General features: G+C 43.2%; 2 protein-coding genes across 2 annotated transcripts in view; both read left to right on the top strand.

The window, feature by feature from the left end:
* LOC131693832 (uncharacterized) overlaps nt 1–18,435 on the top strand; it is a 56,496-nt gene extending 38,061 nt beyond the window's left edge. The window contains exons 3-5 of the mRNA XM_058982031.1: nt 14,848–16,278; nt 16,332–16,661; nt 17,240–18,435. Of these exons, the coding sequence (XP_058838014.1) occupies nt 14,848–16,278; nt 16,332–16,661; nt 17,240–18,411 (2,933 nt within the window). The 3' untranslated portion in view covers nt 18,412–18,435. The remainder of the gene's footprint in view (nt 1–14,847; nt 16,279–16,331; nt 16,662–17,239) is intronic.
* Nucleotides 3–4,732, top strand: LOC131693839 (uncharacterized). The gene is made up of 2 exons (XM_058982043.1): nt 3–2,990; nt 3,055–4,732. The coding sequence occupies exon 1, from the start codon at nt 107–109 to the stop codon at nt 2,762–2,764; it is 2,658 nt and encodes an 885-aa protein (XP_058838026.1). The 5' UTR covers nt 3–106; the 3' UTR covers nt 2,765–2,990; nt 3,055–4,732.
* Nucleotides 18,436–18,441: the final 6 nt, after the last annotated feature.

The following is an 18,441-nucleotide window of genomic DNA, read 5'->3' as shown; positions in this document are numbered from 1 at the left end:
CATTCAAGACAGTATTCAGTTGCAGCCGACGCAATTATCCGGAAGCACTACGTGGATGACTACTTGGACAGCGCTGACGACGTTGACGAAGCGGTGAAGCTGGCACATGAAGTCAAACTGGTCCACTCTCGGTGGATTCCATCTGCGGAACTGGCTTTCAAATTCCACCGAGGTTCTCGCACGGGTCGGGGAGAGAGACCCAGTCACAGAAAAGCTGGACAAGAACAGTTCAACCGAACACGTGCTCGGGATGTACTGGAAGCCGGTCGACGATGTCTTCACGTTTACAACGACGCTAGCGGTGGGTGCGGAGCATCCAACTAAGCGCCAGGCACTGCGAGTAGTGATTAGCCCATTCGATCCGGCAGGATTGTTGTGTTTTTTCCTCATACACGGCAAGGTACTAATCCAGGAGCTGTGGAGGGCGAAGACGACATGGGATCAACTAATTCCGGAGGAGTTACTTGGGAAGTGGATGCGGTGGACGAGTTTGTTCAAACATCTGGACCAGATTAGCATTCCGCGTTGCTACTTTCCGCAACGTTCGGTGAAAGATATCTTGTCGCTGCAACTGCATATCTACGTGGATGCTAGCGAAGAAGCTTATGCGTGTGTCGCTTACTTTCGGGCGGTATTTCCGGATGGGATTTCTGGTGCGTTAGTCGGTGGGAAATCCAAGGTGGCTCCACTGAAGGCACACTCCATCCCACGGTTGGAGTTGATGGCAGCGGTAATCGGAGTACGCTTGATGAAGACCATCCTCACTGGGCACTCGCTCGTAGTCGAGAAGGCATTGTTATGGTGTAACTCTAAGACGGTGCTGGCTTGGATAAATTCAGATCATCGAAGATATCGCCAGTTCGTAGCTTGCCGAGTAGGTGAGATTTTGTCCAAGTCGGAGGCGAAGCAATGGCGTTGGATATCATCGAGAAAGAACGTCGCCGACGATGCGACAAAGTGGGGAAAAGGGCCGTGTTTGTCCTCAGGCGGCCGTTGGTTCCGTGGTGACAACGATTTATATTTGCCAGAAGATCAATGGACCATAGATGCAGATTCAGTCGGCGCGACGACCGATGAAGAGCTGAGGTCGTGTTTGGTGCACAAGGAGGTTATCGTACCGCCACAACTTGTGAGGTGGGAGCGATTCTCGAAACTGACGCATTTGTATCGATCGGTAGCACATGTTCATCGCTACGTACAAAATCTACGGCGAACGGTAAAACGAGAGACTCGACTGGACGGACCACTCACTCAAGAGGAATTAGCAACAGCCGAAACCACAATCTTTCGTTGGGTGCAGTGTGAGCAGTATCCGGACGAGGTGGCGACTTTGTCAGTAATGCGGGACAAGCAGCCAAGACAACAGGCGCGGCTGGAGAAAACCAGCAAAATATACAAACTGTCTCCGTACTTGGACGAAGCAGGTGTTATTCGTTCTGATGGAAGGATATCTGCTGCGACCGTCGCCGCGTTTGACACTAAGTTTCCAGTAATATTGCCGAAAGCCCATCCAGTGACTAGACTGCTGGTTGAATGGTACCACCAACGATTTCTTCACGCCAATGGCGAGACTGTCGTGAACGAAGTGAGACAGCGTTTCCACATATCGCAGCTGCGCCCGTTCGTGCGTAAGGTGGCTAATGAGTGCGCCTTGTGTAAAGTCAAGAAGCCAAGTCTGGCGACACCCCGAATGGCTCCACTCCCGGCGGCCAGGTTGCAGGCGTACGTACGTCCATTTTCCTACGTAGGCGTCGACTATTTCGGGCCGATCGGCATGCGGGTGAACCGAAGTATTGCAAAACGATGGGTAGCTCTGTTCACGTGTATGACCACACGAGCAATCCATCTCGAAGTCGCTCACACACTTTCAACGGAATCTTGCAAGATGGCGATCAGGCGTTTCATCGGACGCAGAGGAGCACCTGTGGAGATCCGCAGCGACAGGGGCACAAATTTCGTGGGATCGAGCAACGAACTTAAGCAGGAGATGGGCAAAATCGAGCGCCAGCTTGCCGAAACGTTCACCAACGCGAACACGAAATGGGTGTTTAACCCACCTGGATCACCTCACATGGGTGGCGCCTGGGAGCGTCTAGTGCGGTCGGTGAAAACCGCTCTTGCTGCAATGGAGTCTTCTCGAACGCCGAACGAAGAAACGCTGGCAACGTTTCTAGTGGAAGCTGAGAGTGTGGTCAATTCGAGACCGCTAACATATATTCCTCTGGAGACGGCGCAACAGGAGGCTCTAACACCGAGCCACTTTCTTCTAATGAGCTCGAGCGGCGTAACGCAGACTCCGAAGACGCTTACGGATCCAAGACAAGCCTGTAGGAACGACTGGAATCTATGCCGTACAATGGTAGATCAGTTTTGGCGCCGGTGGGTGCGGGAATATCTTCCTACCATCGCACGTCGTACCAAGTGGTTTGAGGAGACGAAACAGATCGATGTAGGAGATTCGGTGATCATCGTGGAGGAGAAGATACGCAATGGATGGATTCGAGGATGTGTAGCCAAGGTCGTGGTGGGCCGAGATGGGCGAGTTCGCGATGCCGTGGTGCAGACTCCCGACGGAATGGTGCATCGACCTGTAGCAAAGCTGGCGCGGATCGACATAGAAAAGGTGGGGCTTCAGCCGGCAACAGCAGAAGGTAAAGCTGAACCGGAGATAGCTAACCAGCCTTACGGGTCGGGGAGTGTTACGGTATGTCCCGCTGACCCCTTCCAACTCCACGGTCGACCACCTGTCGGTGGACAATTTTGATGTAGTGAGGACCATTTGAAATGGAAGGATAGGAAAAGGGAAGAAGGACCGTTTGAAATGGAAGGATAGAAAAAGGAAAAAAAGAATCGTTTGAAATGGTAGGATAGAAAAACATAGACGTCACGTAGAGATGAGAGAAAGGTATAAGAAAAAAGAATAGAAATTGTTGGAAGTTTAAGTAAATAGAACGTTGAATTCGTGAAGATATAAGCAAACATTTATTTCCGTAAGTAGATCCTATGGCAGCACGAATTTACATGAGTACAATTTCTGAATTAAAACCTAAACAGGTGCCGGAAGGCCAAGAAACGCACTCAACCGTTCGAATTGTGCACGATTGAGGTTAGGTGATATGTACGTGACTTGCGTATTGCCCTGTAATCTAGCCGTAATTGTTGGGAATTAACGAGATGCAATAATTGACCGATGTAAGTAAGCTTGAATATTACTCTAAGCATAATATTAATAAATTACATCAGCTTTTAGCTGATACCGTTTGGAATACATTCCTTAGGGTGTTGCTGAAAAGCCTCTTATTTAATCCACCCAACACCGATTTACAATCAGTCATCCCGAATTTATTTAGGATCTTCGAAATATATCTCTCTTGAGACAAGATCATCCAGCCCGATTCAAAATTACGTCGGATATCTAGGCCAAGAAAGTTATGAACTTCCCCTAAATCCTTCATTTTGAATCGTTTGGAAAGATTGTGTTTTAACCATTTTATCATCTTTACATCTTTACCAAAAATAAGTACGTCATCAACATATATTATGATAAACAAACCATGATTTTACAAATGTAAAGACAAGTATCGGACTCAAGCCTTGTAAAACCCAACTGAGTAATAATTTCATTCAACCTCAAATTCCACGTTCTACTGGATTGTTTAAGCCCATAGATACTCTTGTTTAATTTACACATCTTTATATTTCCATCCATATCAGGAGGTAATCTCATAAAGACATCTTCTGTTAATGACCCATTAAGAAAAGCCGTCTTAACGTCCATTTGATGAATTAATAAATTATTTCTAACAGCCATTGAAAGCATTGTTCGTATTGTACACATTTTGGCCACTGGAGCAAAGGTTTCGCCATAGTCCAATCCTGGGCGTTGCGAACAGCCCTTTGCAACAAGCCTAGCTTTATACCTATTAGACTCATCGTCCTTTATTGTGAATATCCACATGGAATTGATAGGTCGCCTTCCTTTTGGAATGACACTCACCAAGGTCCATGTCTGATTTTCCAATAAAGAAGCCATTTCTTCATCGATAGCAGCTTTCCATTTTGGCCAATCATCACGTTTCATTAAAGTTTCAATATTTTGTGGAATTTCTCCTTCAATATTTGCAACAAAGAAACTGCTTTCAAAATTAATAGCATAGTCCCGATGCCAAACAGGTGCTCGTCGGGATCTTTGATTTCGACGTAACACTTCAGATTCCATTTCATTCACAGAATCATTTTCGAAACTATCTTCAAATTCATCTTCAGATTCGTCCTCCGCTTCTAAGAAAACCTCATCTTCTTCATCATTATTTACCTCTTCATTTAGATTCTCAGACACCTCTAGCGATTTCGTTAAATCTTGCTCAAGCATCTCATCACTTCTCTCTATGCTTTTATTCGCATTTACGTTTTCGTTCGAACTCTCATTTTTCTTATCGAAATAAAACTTTCCTTCATCAAAAATAACGTCTCTTGAAACGATAACTTTATTCCTATTATCATCCCACAAACGAAAACCATTTGGACTGTAGCCGACCATAGCCAAAATCTTGCTCTTTTCATCCAGCTTGCTACGATGCACCTTGTTTACATGCGCATAGGCAATACAACCGAACACTCTCAATTTACTAACATCTGGCTTGCATTTAAACCACATTTCATAAGGCGTTTTGCATTTTAGTAATGCGTTTGTGGGGCTTCGGTTTGTCAAATAAGCAGAGACATAAACCGCCTCTCCCCACAAGGCATACGGCATACTACTTTCATGTAGTATAGTTATAGCTTTTTCCATCAGAGTGCGATTCATACGCTCGCTCACTCCGTTTTGTTGAGGAGTATATGGTGCGGTAGGTATCATTTGGATCCCTTTGCCACTGCAAAAGGCCATGAATTCTTTACCAAAGTACTCGCCACCATTATCCGATCTTAACATGGAAATTCTCGAATTAAATTGAGCAGTAACCATTGCTTCATACTCCACAAACTTCTGAAACACATCACTCTTATTTCTGATTAAGTAAATTATCACGAAATGAGTGAAATCATCAATAAAAGAGACATAATAACTAAACCCATCATATGTCTTTTCTGTCATTTGCCCACAAACGTCGCTATGGATCAATTCTAATGGCCTCTTTGAACGACCCTTCCCGTCTTTATTAAACGCTTCTCGTGATTGCTTACCTATTATGCAACTTTCGCATACAATAGGATCGAGCACCTCACTTTTAAGTTTAATATCGAGCCCTTTCACCATATTATTCTGCACTAGCTTTTTCAAATTTGTTTCTCCCAAGTGAGCAAACCGTTGATGCCAAACATGCATATTCCTTGCAACTTTACCCAAATTCGCACAATCATTCGTTTGCCTCAAACATTCATCCATTTTTACATCGAGCACGTAAAGTCCATTTAATTTTCTGCCTTTTGCAATCACCTGATCGTTTTCATCCAAAATTTGAACTTTCCCGTTATAGAATATAACTTTCTTACCTGCCTCCTCAATTTTAGAAACAGAAATAAGGTTACAGTGCAACTCAGGAATAAAATATGCTTTGTAAAGGTTCAATCGGAATCTTTTATTACCAATGTCGCTACGTACAACTGCATTACCCATTTGATTACATCTCACTGTATCACCATTAGCCATTGAAATCGTCTGCTCATTTCCTGTCATTTCCCACAAATGGTTAAAATATCTCATTTCACGAAGCATATGCGCACTCGCGCCGGAATCAATATAAAAAGGCAATGTTACACACTTAATTTAAATTACTGGGTACAGTAAATTTTTACTGGGTTTTTGAACAGCAAACCGTTCGGTAATCAATTCAGTAAAACAATTCGGTTACCGAACTCTCCGCAATCCGTTCTATCCAAACGTCAAAAAATACTGGTCAGTCAGTAGTTTCCTCGATTTGACAGATGATTTGCTGTACCTGTTTTGTAAGTTTTTGACGAGGTTCGGTAATGTTGGTACAATTTTGCCGAACAATCAGTCAGTTTTTTACTGGATAATGTTTATGTACCGAAAAAACAGAAGTGCTGATAAATTCAGTGAAAAATATTGCGGGTTTCAGCAAATTATTCGAAAAATTACTGAAAATCGTTAAAAAATGAAAACTTTACCGCAATTTTTTAAATCATTTGCTGCCAGCTCCGTAAAAATATTACTTTACTGTGGTAGTCGTCAAAAGAAATTACCGAACAACTTTTGGCTGGCTTAGTGTGTACAGGTAACTCATTAAATGACGTATCCTGAACCCTTTTGTCCCTAAGCTTATCCTCCTCAATTTGCTTCACGCGAACCATATTTATGCGTTCTAGAGGAATCCTCACTTTAAAACCGTTCAGGCGATCTACCTCTGTTACCCTATCATTTGCTCCAGCACCAACTTGAGCCATCAATGCCACATTTGAAATGGCATCGGCAAGATTGTTGATTGATTTCTTCTCCTTGCGAAATTTCTTCTTGAACTGGAAACAATTTCGACGCTTGTGGCCAGCTTTGCCACATTCGAAGCAAGTAATCTGCGTTTTCTGATCAGGAACATTGCGCTTCGTATTCTGGTTCTGCCAGACCTTCTGTCCAATAAAAGCTGTCTGGGACGACAACCCGGTTTATTTTGGTATAGCCTCATCAGCATCCAAAAAAATACGTCTAATTTGTTCCAGTGTCTCTAGATCCTGCTTACGTATCACCGACAACGCGCCCAGCAAATGCTTGAACTGCTCAGGGATGGCAACAAGGAGTGTACGGATTCGCTCCATGTGATCCACTGCCTCTCCCATGCTCTCAAGCTGACGCACAATATCGTGATGAGCAGCAAACAGATCTCTTAAAGTCTGGAATCGTTGGTTGCTCAATAAATACAATTTTGATCGTAACCCGATCATGGCAATCGCCCCCCGCGGTTGGTAAACTTCCTGCAGCTTTTCCATGGCCTGCTTCACTGATCTGCATTGAAGCACGTGACTCATTGAGTCGTCATTCAGCGCCATCCACAACTCGTTTAAGGCCGCATCTTTCTGCTTGATGCGCAAATCAAGCTTCTTCTTACGAGCGTTCTCATCTGCTGCCGTGGCGCCAGCCACCGGTTCCACAAAATCTTCCTCCGCAATCGTTCTTTCCAACGTGTGCAATAAACCATCCTGTCTAAGATGTTGCTCCATCCGAACCTTCCAGAAGGGAAACGACTTCTCTTCACCACTGAACAACGGTGCCAACGAACGACGAGTTTTATTCTCCATAATGCAATTCTGGGCCCATAACCTGTTGAGAGTAGAATGGTAGGAGAATGTCGAACAGTCTAGAAGAATTCCCTCTCAGACCTCTACGACCAACTTACCAGAACACCGAAGTGAAGATGAGCAACGAAGCGAAGGGAAACGTATTCTAGTGAAAACTCACTCTAAATACTCTCCCACAACCGTGTGATATTATGTTCACGCAATAGACACTAGATCACTGTTAAAACACTTTGTATTAACTCAGAATAGTTGTTGATAACAATATTGGTTTCTTCTCACTGTCCTGACTACTGAGCGCTCTGTTGCACTAGCGATTGTTCGTCTGCCCTACTCACTACATATGATTGAGTGTGTATATAGCGATACGCTGTATGTATAATACTGTAATGGAAATTGCCTTGTTCATATAATTTCAACACTATCACCAAATTGTGTCGAATGAAATTGATTCTGTTTATTGTGGATCGATAATATGCTTCAAATATTAATGTTGATAAGAAAAACACTTAAGAATAACTGCAGTGTTTTCCAGAATGTTTTGATGCATTTCAATACTGGCTGTGTAAGGGTTAGAATAGAATAGATTAGAATAATTAACATTTTTTATGACGAGAAAAAGTTTACTGCAAGTTATCAATATTTTTTTTAAATAAATTGAAACAACGGTGACTTCTCAATTGATTTTCAATGTTGTTCCGGCCTAATATTATTGTATATTTCATAGTAAATCATATTCAAAAATAAAAAAAGAAAACTTCCAACATGACAAAAGTTATTGGCGTTTTCCATTGACGCGCATCGAGTGCCATGCGAATCACGGCCCCCTTTATATGAAAAGGGCAAAAGGAAATATAGAAATACATCAGCAGAAGACAAAAGTTAAGCCCGTACGATATTAAGCCGGTTCTAATGACCCTGCCACTTCTAGTTTTCCGATCTGTTTACTTCACATCCTTGTTTTCACTTGAGTACTATGGCTCTAATTTTCATAACATTCCATACCCAGTAATATCTAGCTAATTGAATGTCGTTGAAATTAGCAATCCATTAGACGTTTGTTTGACAATTCAGCGGTGGGTTCTGTCAACAAGTCTACTCCTGCGAACAGAAAAACTCGTCCGACAAATAACTTTGTTAGTCCGATTCGTTTGATGTTGGATCGAGTCAACGATATTGTCGGACGTCGCACCCCTCGGAGTAACGTCAGAATAAGTAAACAAGAAATAATCAGCTGATCAGAAACGTCTCATGGATTGCCTAATATAAAAAAAGATATAGAAATACTTATGTTACTTCTGGCAACACGGTCCACCAATGGCAAGTACATCTGCCACGAAAAATGCTATGACTCCAATACCAACATCATTGTAATGATTGATCTAAATAAAGTTAGTTGTAACCTTGACTGTTCTCAGACCAGACGCGAATTTCATTTTCTACCTGTTACAGTCCATTCTCTTCTGAACAGCACATTTTGGTCCTTCTTGCGTCGGATTGTGCCTGTTTCGGAAATTAGAATTATTTATTGTTCGGATAAGTGGAAATTCTAGTGAATTATTGTGGTTGAATCCCTGAAAAAAGCATATCGATTGCTGCATTTGCAAGTACGAAAGCGGTCGTAAAAGTGACGCCATTACATGAAAACGAAAAACGATCGGTGAAAAAGATCCGAAAACGACGCCATGTTGAAATCGAATTAAACTCGGCGTGCTTGAGAGAAAGGAGCCGATTGCTACCTTTGTACAGTGTTTTAGTCGAGAGTGAGAGAAGACGCCCTCGAAGGGCTGATTTCGGAAAGAAGACGTGGTTGTACCAGCGTATTGATGACGCCACCGATAGTGGCTGATTTCGGAAATACCTGACTGATTTTGGATTTATGTTGATTGATTGTTGAGTGCGCACGTGGGTGCTAGTTCTTTAGTTCAAGCCATTTGCCACTTATGTTGTATGACACGCCAACGTCAAATAAAAACAAAGTTGAACCGCGAAGATTGAGAATGCAAGCAGAAATTCAAACCCCATCAGTGAGTGAACAAAAATCAAAACGAAAATCGAAAGAAGAGATGAAGAAGACGATGCAAGAACTCAAAGTGATGAATATCCGCCTGAATTCGGTAAGAAGCAAGTTAATGAGAGTGCGCTCAAGTTTAGAAACTAGTCTGGAAATACCGAATCCGAACCTGAGGTGCAAGCAGTTCTTGCAGCTTCAACTGAATACCATTGAGAATGCCTTTGCTGACTACAATAAGCTCCACCAGCGTGTCTTCGAAGCGGATGTTGGTGACGAGGTGCGAGAGGATGCGGAGGTAGAGTACGTCACATTTGAGCAGCAATACGGCGAATTATTCATTTACATTTCTAAATTGATCGATGATAATATCAAGACAGAGGAAGACGCAGCACGAACCGCGGCAGCCGTTCATCCTTTGCCGAGTATCTTAAATACAACAGAAATCGCGCCTCACCTCCCACCGCTGAAGGTTCCATTACCCACGTTCGATGGAACCTATGAGAATTGGTTCGCTTTTCGCTCGATGTTCGAGACGATTATGAAGCGATACAGTACAGAGTCTCCCGCTATAAAGTTATATCACCTTCGGAATTCGCTAGTGGGTAAAGCAGCCGGTATTGTTGACCAGGAAATAATAAACAATAATGACTACGATATGGCGTGGAAAATGTTGATTGAGCGATTTGAGGACAAAAGGCTTATTATCGATAAACATATCGACGCACTTTTCAACCTCTCGAAATTAGTAAACGAAAATGCCACTGAACTTCGAAAGTTCATAGACACATGCACGAAAAATGTTGATGCTCTGAAAAACCTCGGACTTTCTGTAGAGGGATTAGGAGAGTGCATGTTGATCAATCGTATTGCATCGAAATTGGATATAGAAACCCGAAAGACATGGGAATTAAACCATGTTGATGATACGTTGCCAGGTTACGACGACACTCTTGAATTTCTGCGAAAGCGATGTAAGGTGTTGGAGAAGATTCAACCCGATTTGAAGCAAACAATGAAGAGCCAAAGACCTGTGCGCAGTGCACAAGATGTGAAGGGAAAAACAAGTACGCTAGTCGCTACTTCAAATAAGTGCCCACAATGTTCGGATGGCCATGAGTTGTGGAGGTGTGATACGTTTAAAAATGTTAACCTTTCTGAGAAATACAATCTACTGCGAAGAATTGGAGCCTGTTTCAATTGTCTTCAGAAAGGGCACAGAACAAACAATTGTACATCGAAACACACGTGCAAGAAATGTCGGAAATTTCATCATACAATGCTTCACCCTGAAGAAGATAGTGCGAAGAAATCCGAAACCTCACTAACATCTGCAATCAATCCAGAACCACTGAAAGAGAATTCCGAACAGCCAATCAAAGGCGGGTCGGTTGTAAATACAGCAGAAGAAGAGCGACAATCTAATTTCTGCACGCGACCGAAGAATGTCGGAAAGCAGATTCTTTTATCCACTGCAGTCGTCCTTGTTCGCGGAAAGGGCGGACAACAGCATCCCTGTCGAGTGCTACTCGACTCTGGGTCGCATACGAGCTTTGTAACAGAGCAATTCGCTACTTTTTTGGCACTGAAAAAGGAATCCACTAATGTCAACGTAAGCTGCTTGAATGATATCCAAACCAAGATTCGTTTCAAAATTCACACTAAGGTGACGTCGCGTGTTAATGATTACACGATATGTTAGGAACTACTCGTGGTACCCAAAATCACTGGAGTTTTGCCAACTACTAAGGTGAATGTGACGACATTGGCCTTCCCGAATGGCATCGATCTCGCTGATCCCGGTTTCTACATTCCCGACAAAGTGAACATGTTGTTGGGTGCAGATGTATTTTTTGACATGCTAATGGCTGGTCGAATCCAACTACCAAATAGTGCTGCTTTACTGCAAGAAACTCAGTTTGGTTGGGTACTGAGTGGTTTAGTGCCGACTGAAGCTTCAGGGGTAGTACATTCGTTTTGTGCTACTGCGTCCAATGAAAACCTAGATGTATTAGTACGAAGATTTTGGGAACTCGAGTCTTTTGGAGATATCGAATTGCCATGTTCATTCAGCGAGGAAGAATGTCTGCGACATTTCGAGACGACACATGAGCGTACAGCGGAAGGCAGATACTTGGTACATTTGCCATTCAACGACAAAAAGAAACAGCTGGGAGAATCTAGGAGCATGGCTGAGAAACGCTTCTTGGGCTTGGAGAGGCGTTTGGACGGAGCTCCGGAATTAAAGATGCTATATAAAGAATTTTTGAAAGACTATGAAGCGCTTGGTCACATGATCGAGAATCCGTATCCTGATGATTTGCAGGCATTCTATCTACCGCATCATTACGTTCTTAAACCCACTAGTACGACTACGAAACTACGTGTGGTTTTCGATGGATCTGCTACGTCTGATACAGGAGTTTCCATCAATCAAACACAAATGATCGGACCCACCGTACAAAACGATTTGGTTTCGATTCTTTTGAATTTTCGCTCCCATCGATTCGCTCTTGTAGCCGACATTCCCAAAATGTATCGGCAAGTCGCTGTATACCAAGATGATTGCAGATATCAGAGAATTCTGTGGCGAGAAAACCGAAACGAGCCGCTGAAAACGTACGATTTGCAAACTGTTACCTACGGATTAGCTTCATCCCCGTTTTTAGCGACAATGTCTCTATATCAGTTGACTGAAGATGAAGGAATGTAATATCCATTGGCTGCAGGTGCGATCAAGAAATCCTTTTACATGGATGATGCATTGGTAGGGGCCAACACGTTGTTAGAAGCAATTGAGTTGAAGAATCAGATTGTCAGTTTGTTGAAGAAGGGATGTTTTAACGTACACAAATTTGCATCGAATTCTCAAGAATTGTTGGCAGACATTCCAGAGGCACACCGAGAACGTGGCCTTGAAATCGAGGATTCTAGTACCACTGTCATGAAAACACTAGGCGTAGCTTGGATTCCTACGAAGGATCAGTTCACGGTTGTAATTCCAGTTCACCCGGTCGATAAGAACGCTATCCACACAAAGCGAACAATCTTGAGCCAAATTGCAAAAATTTTCGACCCTTTGGGCTTTGTGGGTCCAGTGATAACCGCGGCTAAGTTGATAATGCGTGAACTGTGGGCACTAAACCTGGAGTGGGACCAACCGGTTCCAGAAGCTATGGTGCAACTGTGGATGAACGAATGCAACAACAGTTGCAAAGCTTGAATAATATAAATATACAACGATGGATCATGATCGAAGATGCTTGTGGTATCGAGCTTCATGGGTTTGCAGATGCATCGGATCTCGCATATGGCGCCTGCATGTACACCCGTCTCAAACGAAACGACGCCACATCGGAAATGAAACTAGTATTCAGTAAGTCAAGAATATTGCCACGGAAAACGAAAAAACAAAAGCTAATCACCACACCGCGATCGGAGTTATTGGCGGCAGTACTATTGTCACGATTGACGTTAAAGATATTAGCAGCGGTCGAGATTAAATTTGTCAGTGTTACTTTGTGGAGTGACTCGCAAATTGTCCTGTGCTGGATTCGAAAGTCGCCTGACGAGTTGGAGACATATGTCGGCAAACGAGTTCGGGAAATACAGAACATAACTGGAGAATTCAAGTGGAATTACATTCCGTCGGCGGAGAACCCCGCTGATTGCCTATCCCGTGGAATCACACCGAAGAATATTAAATCCCACCCGTTGTGGTGGACTGGCCCACCAAGGTTCCAGACAGAAGACCCGCAAATTGTTGAGTTAACTCCTATGGCGGATGCAGAATTACCTGAAATAAGAAAGACAATGTTAGTAGCAGCTGTGAAAGTAGAACGTTTACTGCTATTCGACAGAATCAGTCGGTTTTCAATCATCCAGCGAGCTATGGCTTATGTTGTGCGGTTTTGTGACTACATACGAAGTGGTAGAAAGAAGCTCACAAGGGGTTCGCTAACGACGGATGAGATATCGCGGTCATTTATTGTGATAGTACGACTAGTGCAAGCTGAAGCGTTTGCAGCGGAACTCAAGGTGTTACGAATTCAGAAGGCGGAGTCCAAGGTGCCGTTTTGCTCTTTACGTCCTTTCATTGATCCGCATGATGGCGTACTCAGGGTCGGAGGCCGTTTGAGACATACCGACGTTCCGTATGACTACAAGCATCAAGCCTTGTTACCTGAAAAACATCCCTTGACAGTGACTTTGATTCGGTATCTGCACCAAAGCAACCTTCACATCGGTCAGCGCGGTTTACTAGCCATCGTTAGACAGCGATATTGGCCTCTGCGAGTGAAGAACACCATCCGGAAGGTGATACACCAATGCATATCCTGTTACCGTTTGAAGCCAATTAAATCTACCCAGCTGATGGGAGATCTGCCAGATTATAGAGTTCAACCATCGTTTCCATTTACCCGCACAGGACTTGACTTTGCCGGTCCATTTAGGATTCGTTCGAACCATAAATTGCGGAATGCTCAGACAATGAAGGGCTATGTATGTGTGTTTGTATGCATGGCTACACGTGCACTCCATCTGGAGGCTGTATCAGATTTGACATCAGAGGCATTCCTCGGTGCACTTCAACGGTTCATCAGTCATCGTGGTCTAGTTGAAAATCTATATTCCGATAATGCGACCAATTTTGAGGGCGCTAATAATGAACTGCAACGTCTTACGCGATTGTTCAATGACGAGCAACACAAACTTGGTCTTGACGCATTCTGTACGCAGCGAGGCATAAAGTGGTCCTTTATTCCGCCACGAAGTCCGCACTTTGGCGGGATTTGGGAAGCGGGTGTCAAATCCGTTAAATTCCACCTGAAGCGAATCCTGGCTGAACACAATCTTTCATACGAGCAGCTTTCCACCGTATTGGCGCAGATAGAAGCAATTTTAAATTCTCGACCACTAACACCTATCTCGGACGACCCGAATGATGTTCGTGCTATAACACCTGCTCATTTCTTAATTGGTCGGGAATTCCAAGCGATTTCGGAACCATCATATAAGAAGATCCCTCCTGGTCGACTCTCAAAGTGGCAGTTATTACAAGATTTGAAGCAAAAGTTCTGGAATCTTTGGATGAATGATTACCTTCACGAACTTCAGCAGCGTCGGAAGGACTTCAAGGTCACTACGTTTAGGGTTGGCGCGTTGGTACTGATCGTCGACGACAATGTACCTCCCCTACAGTAGATGTTGGCTCGTATCACTGAGCTGATCCCTGGAAAGGACGGCCATGTGCGTGTGGTTGGCCTGTTATTACCAAATGGAACAACAACTACTAGAGCGGTGAAGAAAATATGCTTACTTTCACTGGATGCCGAGGAAGATTGATCGGGTTAATTTGAAATGGACTATTTCAACGCGCGGGAGGACACGGTCCACCAATGGCAAGTACATCTGCCACGAAAAATGCTATGACTCCAATACCAACATCATTGTAATGATTGATCTAAATAAAGTTAGTTGTACCCTTGACTGTTCTCAGACCAGACGCGAATTTCATTTTCTACCTGTTACAGTCCATTCTCTTCTGAACAGCACAACTTATTACAAAAAAAACTTTTTTTTTTCAGAGCACCAGCGCAAAGTAAACGTTGGCAACTTGCCATCAGATGTGACGGAACAACAGCTGCGCGAGTATTTTAGCGGACATGAGATCGAAAAGGTGGAGATTTTCCATTATCGCAAGTACACATTGGCTATGCTCTTGTTTAAAGATAAAGAGGCGGCCACAAAGGCTATTACCGAGAAGGAAGGATCCATATTCCGTGAACGTCGCCTTCGCATGCATCTGGAATACATCACGATCCGGCACATTAGGCGCGATGTCATCGTTGTCGTTGTTGACGATGAAAACACGACCGAGGAGCAATTGTGGGACAAATTGAAGGTTGCAGGCGTTGAGCCAACTTCGGTACTGCTTTTCCATCCCTTGGGCTATGTATCTTTGCCAAAGGATTCGGATAAATCTGCCATTTTGGAAAAGTTGAATGGAGCTGGTTTCAGTGCGCATGACGTCAACCAGCGCGATCAAAACCAACATCTTGATATTTGGCGGGCTGCTAAGTTATTTTTCCGCAATCGGAACCGTGTCCAATTGCTAAACATCCCAAACAAGTGGATCGAGGATAAGGAGGAGATGATGAAGCAATGTGCCGAAGGTGGTTCAATTTTAGAAGCAGTTTCAAATAATGTGAGCCAAAATGCTTCTAATTACGCTCGTATTTTTTACGAGACCGAAGAGCAAGCCGCCAAGGCAGCTACTGTTTTGAATGGTCGTGTGTTTGAGGATAAACGTATTCATGCTTTGCATCTAGGATCAGCTTTGGTTCCAAATTACAAAACATCGGTGTATGTTACTGCTTTGGAAAAGCAAACTACTGAAGAGCAGGTGTATGATCATTTTAAGCAATTTGGTGACATTGACTTTGTAAATCGTCGTAACTGCAACGATGCAGCTATCATTTGCTTTAAAACTGCAGATTCGGTAGATAAAGCTTTAGCCTGTACTACTTTTCCGGTCCCAACTGAGGAGAACAAGGATGCAACAAAGGAGGTGACGGTGAAGAAATACGATGGCCCATTGGTGCTTCGACCACAAGCTATCAAACGAAAAATTAAGACCACCGAAGATGGCAAGCCGATTGACACGGAGGAAAGAACTAAGGAACAACAAGATGTTTTGAAAAAACTACAAGCATACTTTCCCGTATTTGTCGCTAATGTTCCGTTGAACTGTCCTCCATTGGAATTAAAGCGTTACTTCACCCAGCATGGACCAATCAAGTTTATGTTCTCGCCACAGATTGTGCCATATCGCACAAGCGCTCCGCATCCGGTGAAGACATTTATCATCTACTACAACTTCAAGCCAAGTGCGCAAAATGCTTGCAAATTTCTCGATCACAAGTTTTTCGGTGGACACCGTTTGCATGTGCTTCCGTTGCGCGGCGAGCAATCTTTCGACACAACAAAGACACTAAAATTGACAAAGATTCCCTACTGTAAGTATGTGTGATCCCTTTTTAATATTTTTCTAAGTCTGTTCATTTTATAGTATCCGAGGATGCATTGTTCAAGAAGATTAAGCCATATGTTGGTAAGATCAATCGCATTGTGAAGAAATCGAGATTGGCTGCGTACATTGAGCTCAATGATCCTGCTGATGTTGAGAAGATGTTAAAAACTGATGCAGCGGATCACCCGTTCCCAAAGGGCCGGATTGAAGCTATCAAAACAGCGGTGAATGTACGACTCTACAATGAGAACGATTCGCGTGTGTTGGCCGGCATCGCTAAGATTATCTCGCAAAATCCGGACATGCTCAAAAAAACCCCAATATCTCAGGGTGGACCGATGAACAAGCGCCCACGTCTTAATGGTCCCGGTAAGAAATTGGATGCATTTTTGTTGACACACTTTCACTTTTCAGATCCCGCTGGATAATCCTCCAGGAACAACATTGGACAGTGATACTGAAGGTTGCTTCCAAAGATTGTAGTTTCGTTGTTTCCATCTAGTATATTTCTTTTCATTTACCTCCCACAAATACAGTAATATTTCTATTATATCACACATATATCCATATATGTATGCATGTATCAATGTATATACTTATGTATACGTACGTATCATAGTATGCATATGTAAATCAGCATGTATATATTTAAATGAATATACGAATATATACAGGTACGTGTATATATTGTTTTATACATATATACATCTATTATAATCGAAACATTACTGTACTTGATTCAATGTAAACTTTTCCTTTTACGGTTTATGTCATTCACATTTAAATGCTTTGTATAGATAACTTTCTATACTGCCGTGATTCGCATAACAGTCCCACTTGCTAAGGGTTTCCTATGTAGGTGGGACTGTTATGCGTATCACGGCAGTATAACATTCTTTAGTAGACAATCGAATGCAGTATAATTCAACTGAAATCTCGTTTTACAGGTTTTAATCAAGGCCCTGGTGGCTTTAATCCCAATAGCAATCTGAACAATCCCCAAGCTATACAAGACTTGTTGCGTCTTGCGTTCATGTCTGGTAAGAACGTTGGCGAGAGTCTGGCTTCTAGCCAGAACTCGTTTGATGGTCCCGATCCACCAATTGCCAGTTCAAACAACTTTGGCGACGGTGGTTTCGGAAATCGTAATAGCAATCGCAATAACCAAGGCGGTCAAGGCAACTTCCGTGGTCAAGGAAGAAACATGAACCAGAACAACCGTGGCAATGCCAACAATAGTTTTGGCGGCAATAATGCTGGTGGTAATAACTTCCAAAATGCCCCCGGAATCAATCAGAACCGTGGTGGCCAGAACGTAACAAACCGTGGTGGTAATCAACCGAACAACCAAAACCGTAATGCTGCTAATAATGAAATTGCTAACGTTGTTGCCCAGAATCGTAATAACCTGAATCAAGGTAACCGTGTGCAGCCAAATAAACCAGGTCTTGGTGGCAACAACCTGAATCAGAATAGGAACCAAGGTGGCGGCAATCTAAACCGCAACCAGAACCAAAATCGTAACCAAAATAATCGCAACAATAACTTCGACATTGACTCCTCCTTTGGAGGAGGTAACACCTTTGGCAATAATCGTAACAATTTTGCTAATGATAATTTTAACAACGACAGCTTTGGCAACAATCGTAATGATAATTTCTCAAGCGACAACTTTAGCGGCAACAACCGTAATAACTTCGGCGGTAATAACCGCAACCAGAACGACAATTTTAGCTCGTTCGGTGGTGGTGGAAGCAATAGCAGCGGCACTGGCAATAATCGATTCAATACCGATAATAACCAATTCGGTGGTAATTTTAACCGCAACCAAAACAATCGTTTCGATGACGATAACAACTTCGGTGGTAATAATCAGAACCAGAAGGGTAACAACTTTAACCCGAACCGTCAAAACAAACAATTTAATAGTGGCAACCAGGGAGGTGGTATGTCCTTTGGCGAATTTAACTCGAATACCAACCGTAACTTCGGCGGTGGTAATTCTAACAGTAATTTCAACCCCGGTAATGTCGGTGGTGGAAATAAGTGGAACAACAATTCCCAGCAATCGAACACGGGCAGCCGCCTCGCTGGTAGCATTTTCAGCCGCCGCTTTTAAACAGCAGGCATAATTTTTTAAAAGATATTG

This window comes from Topomyia yanbarensis, chromosome 1, assembly GCF_030247195.1.
Source record: "Topomyia yanbarensis strain Yona2022 chromosome 1, ASM3024719v1, whole genome shotgun sequence".
NCBI lineage: Eukaryota > Metazoa > Arthropoda > Insecta > Diptera > Culicidae > Topomyia > Topomyia yanbarensis.
This window is presented reverse-complemented; position numbering and strand designations above follow the sequence as displayed.